The sequence below is a fragment of the Lissotriton helveticus genome, chromosome 7 (genome assembly GCF_964261635.1).
Source record: "Lissotriton helveticus chromosome 7, aLisHel1.1, whole genome shotgun sequence".
NCBI classification, from domain to species: Eukaryota; Metazoa; Chordata; class Amphibia; order Caudata; family Salamandridae; genus Lissotriton; species Lissotriton helveticus.
Genome location: NC_136068.1, coordinates 139288009 through 139301733, shown reverse-complemented (window position 1 = coordinate 139301733; position 13725 = coordinate 139288009). Strand labels below are relative to the sequence as shown.

Below are 13725 nucleotides of genomic sequence, written 5' to 3'. Positions count from 1 at the left end.
TTCACCCCACCATCCCCTATCCTGCACTCACCATTTTATATGGCACTGTCTCTCACCATTTTATATTATGCCCCTGCTCACACTCACTGCCAATAACACAAGGTCTCCCAGAGGCATGCATGTTTCTGTGTACACACTGCCACAGCCTCACCCTCCGGACACGGAGAGCCGCGCTGCCCCACAAGGTGTCATACCGACTCTCATACATTAGCTCTCTCACAAACTCATTGTCTCACACGCCTTAGTATTACCATCCACCTAAGCATGGAGGCCACCTTAATCCTTGACGTATGCCTGTATACCCATCAGTGGCGTAGCGAGGGTGCCATGGGTCCCAGTCCAAGCAAGTAAAAGGGCCAGAGTAACTGATGGTGGAGAAGTAAAATACAGCAAAAAGGACCTCTGGGCCCGGTGCCACTACAACTGCTGCAGCATTCATAGCGACGCCCCTGATAAACATTGTGGAACATCAACTCCCGGCTACGCTCAACGAGACGATTAAGGGAATAGTACACGCTGGAGTGCACTCGCTCCAGGAAGACCGATTCTGTTGGGCATTCCATATTTAATTTATAGGGACCGAACTCAGTCGGATTGTATGCCCAAGACTAGGTTGTAACTACTGAGGGTCTTTAGACTCATTTTAAGTGGGCTACACTTTTTGGACCAGCAGGGTCGGAAGTAGAACCGGCAGAGAGGTGTAGGATATCAAGAGATGAACAAGCCGGACAGCCCTGAAGAAGTCCTGGGGTATCCCCCTATCAACGAAACGTGTTGGCTGGGCCAACAGTGTCTTTCAAAGCTTCAAACAACTTATCGAAATAGTTGTAGTTGACTCCTGCTAATATATTAACTGAGTGTGGGCTGCTCTCCGGCCTTACTACTTTCAAGTGTTCTCTGTACCCGGCCCTTCCACCTGCTGTGCACTCATCTGTGCCATACCTTACTGGTGTGCACAGGGCACACACACACACCTGGCAGAAGCATTAGATCCAACAGAAAGTTTTTAGCTATTCTGCATGCCTTTAAGGAACTTTGTGCACCCTTCCTTTCCAAAGAAAGGCTGTTTTTGCACTTTGTATGTTTTGCACCAGGGAAGAGGATGTGGCCTAATGGGCTAGGGCGGTCGATCTCAAATCTGGGGAACCGGGTTTGAGTATCTGCAATGACGCCCAACTTCTGGGCAAATCACTTAACCTTCTCGTGCCTACCAAAAATGAATGTGTCCTTGTGTAAGGTAACTGTTGCTCATGTAAAGCGCTCTGATACCTGATACCTTTGGGTCATGTTCGAGCTATATAAAACAGAGCGTGAAAAAAGGCTTTCTATGTCATTGAACAGTGAATGAATAATGCATAAATCTATTACACATGCCTTCTGACTCTCCTTGCATTCCAATCAGATGGATAGCACATGTGCCCAGCCATACCAGTGGCCTCTAATGCCCTTACTAATAAGGAGCATATGTGCCCAGTCCACCAGAATCCTGCCATGTGTATGCCATATAACCAGCTAACAGGAAGTGCCTTGTGCAAGACATGCCCTGTGCCCAGTTTATCATCGCTCTGTCTTCATTATCTCATGTGTCTATCCAATCAGATTTCTTCCCTTGCCATGGGTACTCCATATGCCCAGCCTACCACAGGTCTCTCATGGGATTTCAAGTGCCAGGTTCTTTTGAGCACTGACGTGAATATCTTATGCCCATTTCACTGGAGCCCTGCCGCCAGCATCTTCCAAGGGCATCCCATGTGTTCAGTCCATTAGAGCCCAGAAGCATGTCAGAGATGATTCAGCTTGCACCTCTATTACTAGCAAACAGGTTGAACAGGTCACAATGAAAACAATTATTCCAAGTATTGCTGTAATTACCCGTCACACTTGCAATAACAGTTTTGCAACAATAGCCTTCGCTGCATGCCCTGCTCTACCTGGCTTTTAATAATATGAGAAATCCCTGCCCACTCCCTGAGAAGGCCAACACCCGCTTCCCCAGGTAGATTCTTAAAACTGGTTTTTAATGAACGCTAAGACTGGTAGCTCAGCCTCAGCACCAGCATGCTGAAAAATCAAAGTCAGTGCCAGCTAGACACGGGATGTAGCTTGCACTATCAGAGGCAGTGGCCTTGGGAGGTTTGCAACCCCCTTCCCCGTATGGCATACTGGGGTGTTTGTTATGCCAAAAACAATTGATGGACAGAATGCTGATCAATGTCAAACATTCACCCCAGTACAGAGAGTTGGGCCTTAATCCATCGTTTTTTCGCTCACCATGCCATTCCAGTTTGAACCCAGCCATATACAAATCAGTCTTGACCCTGTTCCCCATTGGAACAGTCCACTCCGAACTGCCAGGCCAGGTCCTCCCTGGACTGAAAACAAGCATCCTAGGACCGGTTTCCGGGCATCACCTCTCATCAGCCAGACGGAACCAACGTCTGGGCATACCCGTTTCACTCGGGGAGACAAATTCAAAAAGAACAATTGATGGACAGAATGCTGATGAATGTCAAACATTCACCCCAGTACAGAGATCTGGGCCTAAATCCATCAATTTTTGCTCCCCATGCCATTCCAGTTTAGACCGATCCCTGGCCCATCCTTACCCCCTAAAGGATCGGCCCGGGAACGCCAGTGTGGGTCTCACCTAAACTAGGATAATTGGATACTTACCCTCAGCAATACTACACCCTCCTTGGGACTCGATCCACTTGCTGCCAATAAGAGAATCTAGGAATGGATAAACTCCTCCCTAGATCTAATCCTCCCCAAGAATACAGTTATACAAAGACATAAGTTGTCCCCTTGGTACTCCCCCCCCATCTTAGAGCTCTTAAAGGAAACTGCAGGATGGCCAAAAGGGAACAGAGAAGGGATTACGGGGATATAAAAAAAATAGACCAGGTCACAGGCTTTGCTTATTATAAAGAAATTAGATCTGCCTAGCCTTGCTTTTATGAAACTAGAATTGATTAAGCTGCCAATTTCCCTTCGGAGATGTTTAAAATTAGCAAAGCACTGCTGCAACCTTCCTTCAATGGACCACCCTCTCAATCTTCTAACGATAGGTGCAATCTCTGGCATCCTTCTTCAGTGCCAAAATATCAGACATTTACCTCTCCTTTCAAGAGGTGGAGGAAATCCCAAACTCCACCTCCCCTACTAATAGTAAGAAGATTAGCTCTCCATCGTGGCTGAATTTTCCCCTTTTACTTTGGAAAACTTTGATCCACTTTTTAGTAAAATTAAATTTGGATCCCCACTTGATACCCCCGCACCCGAATTCTTGTCCTTTGAGCAGAAATCATTTTCCACATCCTATCAGAGTTGGGCAACCTTTCTGTGGAGAAGGGATTGGTCCCTCAGCCATGAAAATACGCCATGGTTAAAGTCATCCTCAAAAAGCCTATTCTTGACTCTGCATGCCAGGGAATTTTCGTCTAATTTCCCTGCTTCCAGGCATTAGTAAAGTAGCAGAAAAATATGTTAATCGGCATCTGTCTGATTTTATCTAGGGTAACTCCTCCCTTCACCATACTCAAACTGGTTTTCAGCCCAAAGACAGTATTGAAATTGCCGTTTTGGCAGTAACGGAGAATTCCAAAATGAGACTAGATCAAGGAGGTACAACCATTATTATACTCCTTGACCTTAGCGTGACCTTTGACATCGTTGACCATACTACACTCTTGGATAAGATTCACAACCTTTGGTGTTGTAGGAAAAGCCCTGAGCTGGCTTAGCTATTTCCTGAAGGATAGATCCTCCCAGATTTTTGATAAGTCTTGCTAATCAGAGATCCTTCTGGTGACTTGTGGAATTCCGCAAGGGTCATCGCTTAGTCCCACATTGCTTAACGTATATTTGCAACCTCTGGCGGAGACAGTAAATCCCTTCCGGGTTTCCATAGTTTTGTACGCGTATGACTCCCAGCTGATCTTCTCGCTCACCCATGACTCAGACCCAGCAGTTTCCACTCTGGGGCCATGTCTGGAGTGAGTAGCCAGCTGGATGAAAACATCCTGTCTCAAGTTAAACAGAGCCAATACCGAGCTTTTGACCGTTGGGAACAATCCCCTTTTTGCAACAGGACTTGGGCTGGCCGGCATGTCTCAGACTCCTCCCGTCACCAAATAGGCAAAAAATAGTCTGGGGGTGTGGCTGGATAAATCCATTTCCATGGAAACACAGGGTACCAAACTATCAGCCAGGTGCTTCGAAATCTTGCATATGCTACTCAAGATTCTGTCCCTGCTCCCTCAGTCTTCGAGGAGGCTTGTCAGGAACTGATTCTCTCCTACCTAGCTTACACCAACTCGCTCTACCTAGGGGCCCCAAAGGCAGTTACGCGAAAATGACAAGTTGTACAGAATGCAGCTGCCCGCATGTTGTAAGGGATCCCAATGTTTGAGTCAGCCTGACAAGGTTTGGTGGACCTCCATTGGCTGCCAGTGGGCCAAAGAATTGAATTTAAAGCCCTGTGCACTGCACATAGAGCCTTACACGTGCGTTGGTCTCACATCCTATGCCAGTTTGCATCCCCAATACTACTAAAAGGCTACTAATATCAATCAATAAGGGGATTGTAAGCGCACTACTCACCTGTGAAGGTCTCAAGGCGCTGGGGGCGGGGGTCAGCAGTGCTGTTCAGCCAAAGAGCCAGGTCTAGAGAGTCTTTCTGAAGGTGTTCAGGGAGGGGGCACATCTGATGTCTGTCGGGAGCACGTTCCAGGTCTTGGCCGCAATGTAAGAGAAGGATCTTCCACCTGCTTTAGCTCTGTGGATGCGCAGGGTTTTGGCAAGGAAGAGGTCAGCAGATCGGAGGTTTCTTTGGGGTACGTAGAGGGTGACTCTGTCGTTGAGGTATTTGGATCCGGTGTTGTGTAGGCATTTGTAGGCATGGGTGAGGATCTTGAAAGTGACTTTCTTCTCCATGGGGAGCTAGTGGAGCTTCCGTAGTGTTGGCTGATGTGCTCATGTCGAGGACGAGTCAGGCGGCGGTGTTCTGTATCATCTGGTGTTTGCTGAGTAGGGACTTGTTTATGTCGGCGTATAGGGTGTTCCCGTAGTCCAGCCTGCTGGTGATGAGTGCATGGGTGACTGTCTTCCTTGCCTCGGGGTTGGGGGGATCCATTTGAATGTCTTATGGAGGATGCAGAGCCTGTTGAAGCAGCTGGGGGCTACAGCGTTGACCTGTCGGTTCATGGAGAGGGATGAGTCGAGTACGATGCCGAGGTTTCTGGCGTGGTCCGTGGGGGTTGGTGGGCTGCCGAGGGCGGTGGGCCTCCAGGTGTCGTCCCATGCTGAAGGGGTGGTTCAGAGGATGAGGACTTCTGTTTTCTCAGGGTTGAGCTTTAGGCAGCTGTTGGTGATCCAGGCCGCGACATCCTGCATTCCACCTACTTCCACCTGGGCACCGTTCCCACCATCAGAAGAGCCAGAAGCGGAGAATGGTCTTTTTATTTTATTGTGGCCCAACTCCGGAATTCCTTCCCTTTAGCCATTCAGTCCATGGACAATGAATTAATTTTTATTTCTTTGTCATTCAAAATACTTTATTCAGTTCATAACAAAAACCACAAAAGTATACATGGGTCCAAAAAAGGGAAAGGACATTCAAATGCAATATGGCTAACTAACAACAACAGCACATCGACTAAGGAAAAAAATATGACACAAGCAATTTGATTTAAATAACAATTACATCAATGAGTTTAAAAACGTACACATTTCATCTCAATTAAAAATTCAAAAATTAACACTCTAAAAAGAATAATATCTCATTGCTATATTTAAAAAAGTAGCAACATTAAAAATTTCCCACGTATTGGTCAACAGTTGGAGATATAATAAGGCAGGTTTCACTTGTTTGAACCCTTTATCCTTCAAAAGGGGTACAATAGGGGGAGGAGCCTAGCTCGCGACCGAGATGGCCGCGCTTTAGCTCGGCTCCGTTCGCCCGCCTGTGTTTTCACATTTATCCTGCTGTAATCCTGCCCCGGGAAGCCCTGTTTGCTGTGTGGTAGTGCTACGACGCCTTGCAGGCACTTACCTCTTGTTCCGGTTATCCTGGCTGCTGTGGATCCGGTGCAGTGCCCCCGATTGTATTGGGGTGTCGGAGGCGGACTGGCCTGGATCTTCTTGCCGGCTCCCGGGCCGGACGGAGCCTGCGGATCTACCCTCCGGGGCGCGGAGGAGGTGGTCGGAAGGCCGTTTTTCGTGTGGGCCGGAGGTCCTTCCTGGCCGATTCCCGTGGGGAGGAGGCCTATGGTGGAGGCGCTGCCTTCCGTGGTCGGAGCTCCTCGTATGTCCGGCTTGCTCTCCCTTTGTTCTCCGGTCCGGCCATTTTGATTTTGCCGCCCGGACTCGGAGAACGGGTCCGGCGGCATTGGGTGGCCGGCGAGTCCCTCTCTTCTGGTGGCCCCCCTTCCTGCCCGGGGTGCTCTGTTGCCGGTCGGCGGGACTTTGTTTGCCTTGCTGCCGCCCCGGCGGAGATTTACAGCCGCGCTGCCTTGTCGGACTTTCAAAATGGCGACCGACCCCGGGTGTCTTGACCGGGCCTGGGCGAGCGCTGGAGGCCCGCCGCATGGCCCGGGTGCCGGATACTGTAAAGGTTTTCCTACACTTAAGGAGGTACTGGGCACCCTGCTCTCCTGGCGGCTCTGTGTGACCGCGCCTGTCCTAGCTTCGGAGATGGTTCCTCACGGCGGGCCTCCGGGGCCCCCACGGCCAGATGTGATTGTGCCGCCGCGGGGTGCGGCTGGAATTATCCTGGCGGAATTGGCCCCGGCTCCGACCGCGTCTGCTGATGTACGGAACTTGATGGCGCCTCCTCCTCCTGCGCTACCTTCTTTTTCTCAGGCCCGGGAGCTGGATTTTGTTTGGCCTGGCCTTCATGACACTCCCGATTCCTTTCGGTCGCTGCTGCCCGGCGATGTCTCCTGTGCTGGCCCAGATGGGTCGGTTTTTCTGGACATATCCTTGGACTTGTGCCTGCATCGTTTGCTACACTTCGTGACTTTCCTGGATCTGCCGTGTTCCACTTTACGTGCCTTTTCCGGACTGCCGTTGGATCTTCCTGCTGTCTGTCTCCTGTTCTTCGTAGCCTGGTCCTCGCTGGATCGGACCGTTTCCACTTTGGACAAACGAGGACAGGGCTGATGTATACTGGCATCTGTGTGCGGTAGTCTTGCACTGGTATGGATGGTCAACCTGTCCCGGTATGGTTCTGTGTGACTGACTGGTGCCCCTGGACTTTAACCCGATGTTCTTTGGCTTCCCGGGGACTTGGCTCCTCGACTCAGGCGGGTGGCTGGGTGCGTTTACTCCTGTCTCCCGGCCCTCCCCCGTGTATGTCTGTGTGTGTTTCCCATCCCTCGTTTCCTTCTCTTCCCTTCCCATTTTTGTCTTTTGTTTCCGACTTACTTTGCTCCGCTATATTTCGGGTTCTAATTAGGGCGACAGGCACGCTGCGGGGGGGTAGGCCGTAGCCTTCTGCAGGGGTGCAGGGTGGGCTTTAGGGGTGGGTTGGGGGGGTCTGTCCGTATTGGGGGGTCTTTTTCCTCCCTTATTTCCTCTTTTTCTGTTCTATGGCTCTTGTGTGTTCACTTTTTTCGGGACTCCGTCTCCTCCTGTATCCCCCTGGGGAGTTTCTGTGACTTTCGTATTCCGGTGTGTATCTGATTGTGGCTCGCTGGTTAATTCGGTATCGATTTTTGCTACGTCGCTTGCCGGACTCTATTATCCTGCTTTCACTCCTGGGGGTGCGTGGTTTGGTGGGAGTCCCTTCTTTCGTTCCCTTTTTCCCTCTCCCCTTTTTCCTCCTTTATGGGGGTCCTTTTATTTTTGTTGGGGGCATATCGTATTGTCTTTTATTATGTGGGCCTTTTTGATCATGTCTCCTCAATTTGGGTGGGGGCGGCGACGGGTAGGTGCGGTTTGATTGATGCCATTGTCGTTTCTTTATATTCCGATTCTGTTTATACTCTTTGATAGCTATGTTTGTATGGCCTCTTTTGTCATTCTGTGATCATAAGATGGCGGCTTGCCGCGGCCCCTTCCTGGTTGTTTTTTTGCACGGCCCATGGTTCTTCTGTTTCCCCACCCCGCATTAGAAAATTAACCTTTTATTGTCCTGTTCTTGCTGATTGCTCGATGCCTTTTGTTGTTTCTCCTGTGCTCCTGGTGACATATCCTGTAGAGAATTTGTTTTTCGTTTATTACGTTATCTACCATGTGGTGGCCAGCCCTCGTGGGTTGTAGGCCCGTATTTGTGAGCTTTCTTTGTACAATAAAGGTTTTAAAAAAAAAAAAAAAAAAAAAGGGGTACAATACATTTTTTCCGTATATCCTTAAAAAAACCACAAAAGAACATGAAGTGAGCGGTGTTCATTATAGAGAAACCATCGCAAGTGCATAATTTCAGATCTGTGGCCTTAGTCCAACAGGGGCGCCCTGAAATGAGTAAATGAATTTTGTTTAATCTAAACTTGGTTAATAAATATCTGTGGTTTGCATTGTTAACAATCTTCAGATATAATTCTGGGTCATTATCTGATGTTACAATTAAATGATGGGCTCTCACAGTTGGCTTGCTCAATTCAAAGCCCTCTCTGTCCATCTCTCTGTGCCGTTTAACGGCTGACTTGACCCAATTTATATCTCCTTTGACCAGTTTAGATGGTTCCTCAAATATTTCTGGCCGCCCCAGTAAGACTGCAACCTTTCTAACATTACTTAACCGCGGAATAGACTGCCAATATTCTAGTTTAAGACAATCCGCCAGGATCTCATGATTCACAACCACTTATGGATTCAGCCAGACCATAATCCACTTTAAAAGGGGCGCAATGGCAATCCGATCTTCTAAATATCCCACCCCACATTCTTGGTGAACTATACAACCTGGAGTCGATTGTGGTACAGATAAGATAGACTTTAAGAATTTATCCTCTGCGACCTGTAACAGCTTAACGTTCTTGAAACCCCATAGATCTGCGCCATACATAGCTATGGACACACATTTTGCGTCATAGACCTTTAACACTGCTTGTAACGGCTTTACCCCCAGTTTGCTGGAAAAACCCAAAACAGCAGAGGTGGACCGTACAAACGCATTTCTTTTCTCGGACAGTTGAGGAAGCCAGGTGGAGCTTTCATCGAAAACAACCCCAAGGTATGGGAATTTGGTTACCCTAGTTAACCTGTTCCCATTACAATGGAGTGACATATGCTTCCTATGCCCGCCCTTTGTACCCACAGCCATGACGTGGGATTTGGTATAGTTAACGCTAAGATCCAAAGAGGACATAAACTCATAAAAGGTATTTAACAAACTTTGTAGACCTACTGGTGTACGCGCTATAACTGCGGCATCATCCGCATATAATAACGCGGGAAAACAGAACTTACCCGCCTTGGGGATATCCTTACAGGCTGCACCCAAAACACTAGCTAGCTCATTAATATATAGTGTAAATAATAAAGGAGCTAAAATGCAGCCTTGTCTGACCCCGTTGGTTATACCTATCTTCCCCGTGCAATTCCCCTTACGGTCATATCTTACAGTGGCTGTGAGGTCCCTATGAAGATCAGCTAAAAAGTATACTATGTTTTCGTCAAGGCCCATCTTTAAAAGCAGATCCCATAGCTTGGACCTGTTTACCCGGTCAAAGGCCGAGGACAGGTCAATAAACGCTATGTGAATTAATTTTTCAAAAATGTCTTAAGACCTTGCTTTTTAAGACTTGAACCTTCACGTGGCACCTCTAGTCTTTGAGTAACAGTTCCTTCTCAACTAGTGTTGGGTTGCTCACATTTTCAATGTACATGTTAATGTAAGTAAATTCCTTGTTGAATTAAATGATTGACTCACTAAAAGTAATATCCTACTAACATGCTTGGCTTCTTTGAAGATGCAATCCTGTCTTAATATGTAAAACTAAGTGGCATCAAATGACTTATTGCAAGACTCTTAATCCAAACAGAATTGTCTAACTATGTAAATTGCATACCTTGCATTGCATTGTAGTACAGATCCAAGCCAGACTTTTAGCATATCCCCATTTAGATAAATGTAGTTATCTTAAAAATCTTGAATGGGTCCGGCGCTCCAGGACCGACTTTGGAGAACACTGCCTTAGACTGACTGTCCCATGAATTTCGGGTTGTCGTTCTTAGTAACGCAGATCATCCACCATCTTTAGGGTGAATATTCTGCCATACTTTTTTATCCTATCCAGGACTGCTAGAAAAAAGCCAGGGTATCTTGAAAAGAAAACAATTAAAATGACCCCAAAATCCCGGGAGGAAATTTCCAGAACGTGTGGTGCCATTTTTTTATGCTTTTGAAACACACTCCCAAATCCGTGAGTTTATTTTCGAAAAACAGAAAAGTTTGCAGAGGAGCTACATGAAGCATGGTGGCCGCTCAGCAAATGTAAAGTGCCTTCAGAGGAGCCGTCATGGAGGCTGTGTCTATGAAGGCACAGAGTTCTCGGCCAGGCAGCTGAGATCACTAAATGTTGTGGGCTTTAGGCATGCCTTCTCTGTCGTGGCAGAACGGAGTACAGACCAACAGACCCTAACTGACCTCTTCTGTTTCCTATCCACAGATTCGAAGGACTGGACACAGCTCAGGCGGAATGGAATCACACACATCATCTCTGTCCTGGGGAAGCCCCAGCCTCTGCTCCAGGTATGCACCGTTCGTTGTATCCATGGAATGACTAGGACTGAATCTCATCTCAAAGATGTACTATCAGCACCATTTTACTACATAACCTTATCATATGTCACTTTTTCTTTCATTTCCAGGAGTTTACATACCTCTGTATTCCTCTGCCAGACTCACCTGAGATCAGCATGTGAGTACAGTTGTGAGTCATGGGTCAGCAAATTATTGTGGAAAAGAATGTGAATTAGAACATTGGAATGTTGGTAGCTCTATTGAAGACAATGGAGTGCTCTGGCCTTCTAATGGCTGGTAGAAGCCCGGAGCTCCAACATTCCTATGTTGTCGTTCATAGCTGTTGCTGTGAACAAAACTCTCACAGACTTGAGGAGATTTGGGCTCCGGGAGGGATCTTTAGGTCAAGCCTTGTGCAGTGCATTCGCTGCTTGCTCGGCTCGACTTTTAGTAAGGGGTTTTTCAAAGTGCTACCATTGCAGGCCACCAGCTTGCTGTTACGCACACAAGCAAGCGCAACGTGCACTACTGCCCTGCCATCTGGCTTTCTACAGCGCGTGAATCCCCTCCCCTACCCTCTCCCACTCCCTCCACGTCAGCTTCAGCACGCGCTTGTTCTCCTTTGAACCCTATCTTTCCCTTTCTCAATCTCACACTCTCACTGCCTTTTACAACTGCGGCCACACCACTGTGCCCGCCCCCACTCCCCCTCCCACTCCCTCCTCGTCAGCTTCAGCACACGCTTGTTGTAGTATCGCCTCAGTTTTCAGCCTGCAGGTGAAGTGAACATTTGCTGTCCCTGTGTAATTAGTATTGTTACTCTGTCAGCACGATTTTGATTTGTTATATGCCTAGCATGGAAGGTGTTCTGTCGTTTTAATCTCCCCATTGGGATGATCTCCCCCTTCGCATAAGCCCCGTAGGGGGAGACTAAACTGACGGGGGAGAGCATCTAGTTAGCTTGTAGCTGCATTTATAAATTCCCCTCTGAGTAGGGGGAGACCAAACCAAGGCAAAAGGGCTTCTTTCGTGAGGCATGTTTGTCAAGACAGGCTGCCGTGGGGGTTGGGCATGCAGCCAAGAATTGGCCAGGCCAGGGAGCCGCAGTGGGAGCTGGGCTCAGGCAGCTGCTACTTTGGCTCTTGGTTTCAATTTCTTCATTTTTGCTTCCCTTGATATAGGCCTTCTCCCCCACATGCATGGTATTCCTCTCCTGACACTAGAGGGTATCCACTTTCTAGTTATGTTCCTTTTTGTCTGCACTACAAGTGATTCGTAATTTTGCAGCCAGACTGTAAATAAAAGCTACGTAAAACTGTCCTGCTAAACCAATGCTTAGGTCGCCATATTTCTTCCAAAAGAAGCGCACTGCATTTTCACGGCTTTCCATATTATGCAATGATTTCAGAACCACAGGAAAAATGACATTTGTCTTTCAGGCACTCCTTTTCCCTTTGTTATAAAGTTTTTCTGGTGTTCTCATTTGGCCATGCACCTTCAGTGGTTTTACACTATCTAATCAAAGATTTCACCTCATGAGTACCAGATTAACAGCCAAATAGAGTAATAAGCAACTGGCAGGGATGTATGACATTACAACGCATGCTTTTACATCTCATGCCTTTACAACGCAAGTATTACAACGCAGTCCATTACAACGCATAGTGCTTTGGGGTGCTGGATAGTGAATAGTTTAATTTACTATTCCAACTCCAGTCCCCGTGGACACTAGCGAAGGTTATTGGATAGTAAATTAACCTATTCCCTATCCTAGAGCGCCCCCAGAGCAATGCGTTGTAATGGTTGCGTTGTAAAGGCTCTGCGATGTAAAAGTTGCGTTGTAAAGGTTGTTTACCACTGGCAGATGACCAGTCCTGCTTTGCGAAGGGTAATACTAGAGCACAAGACCCCACATTTTCAGTTACATTTGAGAAAGAAACTGGCCTATTTGAATCTGTGTTTGTGCTCACTATAAAAAAATGTACCATGATACCCCAAGAACAGTCTTGGTGCGTTATTCATTTTGCCAATTGTTTGAACTTGCGTGTTGAGCAATGTCCATTGTAATAGGAGTCTATTTTTCGTTGTGACCAGGAACATTAAAACAAAAAAACGCATACCTTTGGATTCACTCTAAAAAGAAAAAAAAAGGCCTTGCTCTTTCAATTTGTCTTTGTTATGGTCTTCGTTTCTCAAGATTGCTTGTTTACATTAAACAACAAATTGCGTTGTGGTTGGCCCTAACCTTAATCGACCTCTTCACCACCACACCGCCTTCACAGTCTAAGCCATGGAATATATTGAACTGACCCATGTTACATGTGTAAATACACATTTAAGTGAAAATTCGGTATTGTGCACAGTACCAGATGCTAACCTTCCACAGCTATTGCAAGCACAAAAATCTTGCTTACATCAATTTTCCAATCATCTCGTTCGCCCAGTACATATTTTTCACCTTCTTTGTAATAGTACAAGCCAGCCTAGTTTGAGCACGCAAAGCGCTCCTACCCCAGGGAGGGGCACAAGACCGAAGATGCGATTATGCACCAGGGTTATATTTATAAGTTGTACTGATGTAGTAGGAAAATGCCAGTTTGTATCATGCTAGGCCCTGCATTTGGCCACACAGTCGCGTTCTTGTTTGAGAGGTAAGTGTCAGTTTTATCACTTTTAAAAGTCCTACTTTTCAGAGCTCTTAAGTTGCAGCACTCCATAAAAGTGCTTGGTGTACAGAAGAGTGGCAAAAAGTTAAAAACAAGCATTGGCATAGCCAATAGGTCTCGCCTTTGGGACCTTATAAGTGTTTATCCATGCAACAGTTAATGTTGTTGCACCAAGGATTTTGTGCTGCAAACCTAAATACTTATAAGGTCCCAAAAGCGATACCTTTTGGCTATGCCAATGCTTGTTTTATTTGTTAGAACATTCTGCCCTCTAGTGGCAGAATATTCTCTGAACCTTATAGCCCGCCGTAGCTGGCTCGGGCCTTTAACGTTGGAGCGGGCCTTTAATGGCATAACAATATATATCTTATA

The 13725-nt window shown here is 47.1% G+C and overlaps 1 protein-coding gene across 1 annotated transcript in view; it reads left to right on the top strand.

Moving 5' to 3' along the window:
• The window catches only part of DUSP15 (dual specificity phosphatase 15), a 124455-nt gene that overhangs the window by 24844 nt on the left and 85886 nt on the right, over positions 1-13725 (top strand). Inside the window, exons 3-4 of the mRNA XM_078650443.1 lie at positions 10614-10696; positions 10816-10865. Of these exons, the coding sequence (XP_078506569.1) occupies positions 10614-10696; positions 10816-10865 (133 nt within the window). The remainder of the gene's footprint in view (positions 1-10613; positions 10697-10815; positions 10866-13725) is intronic.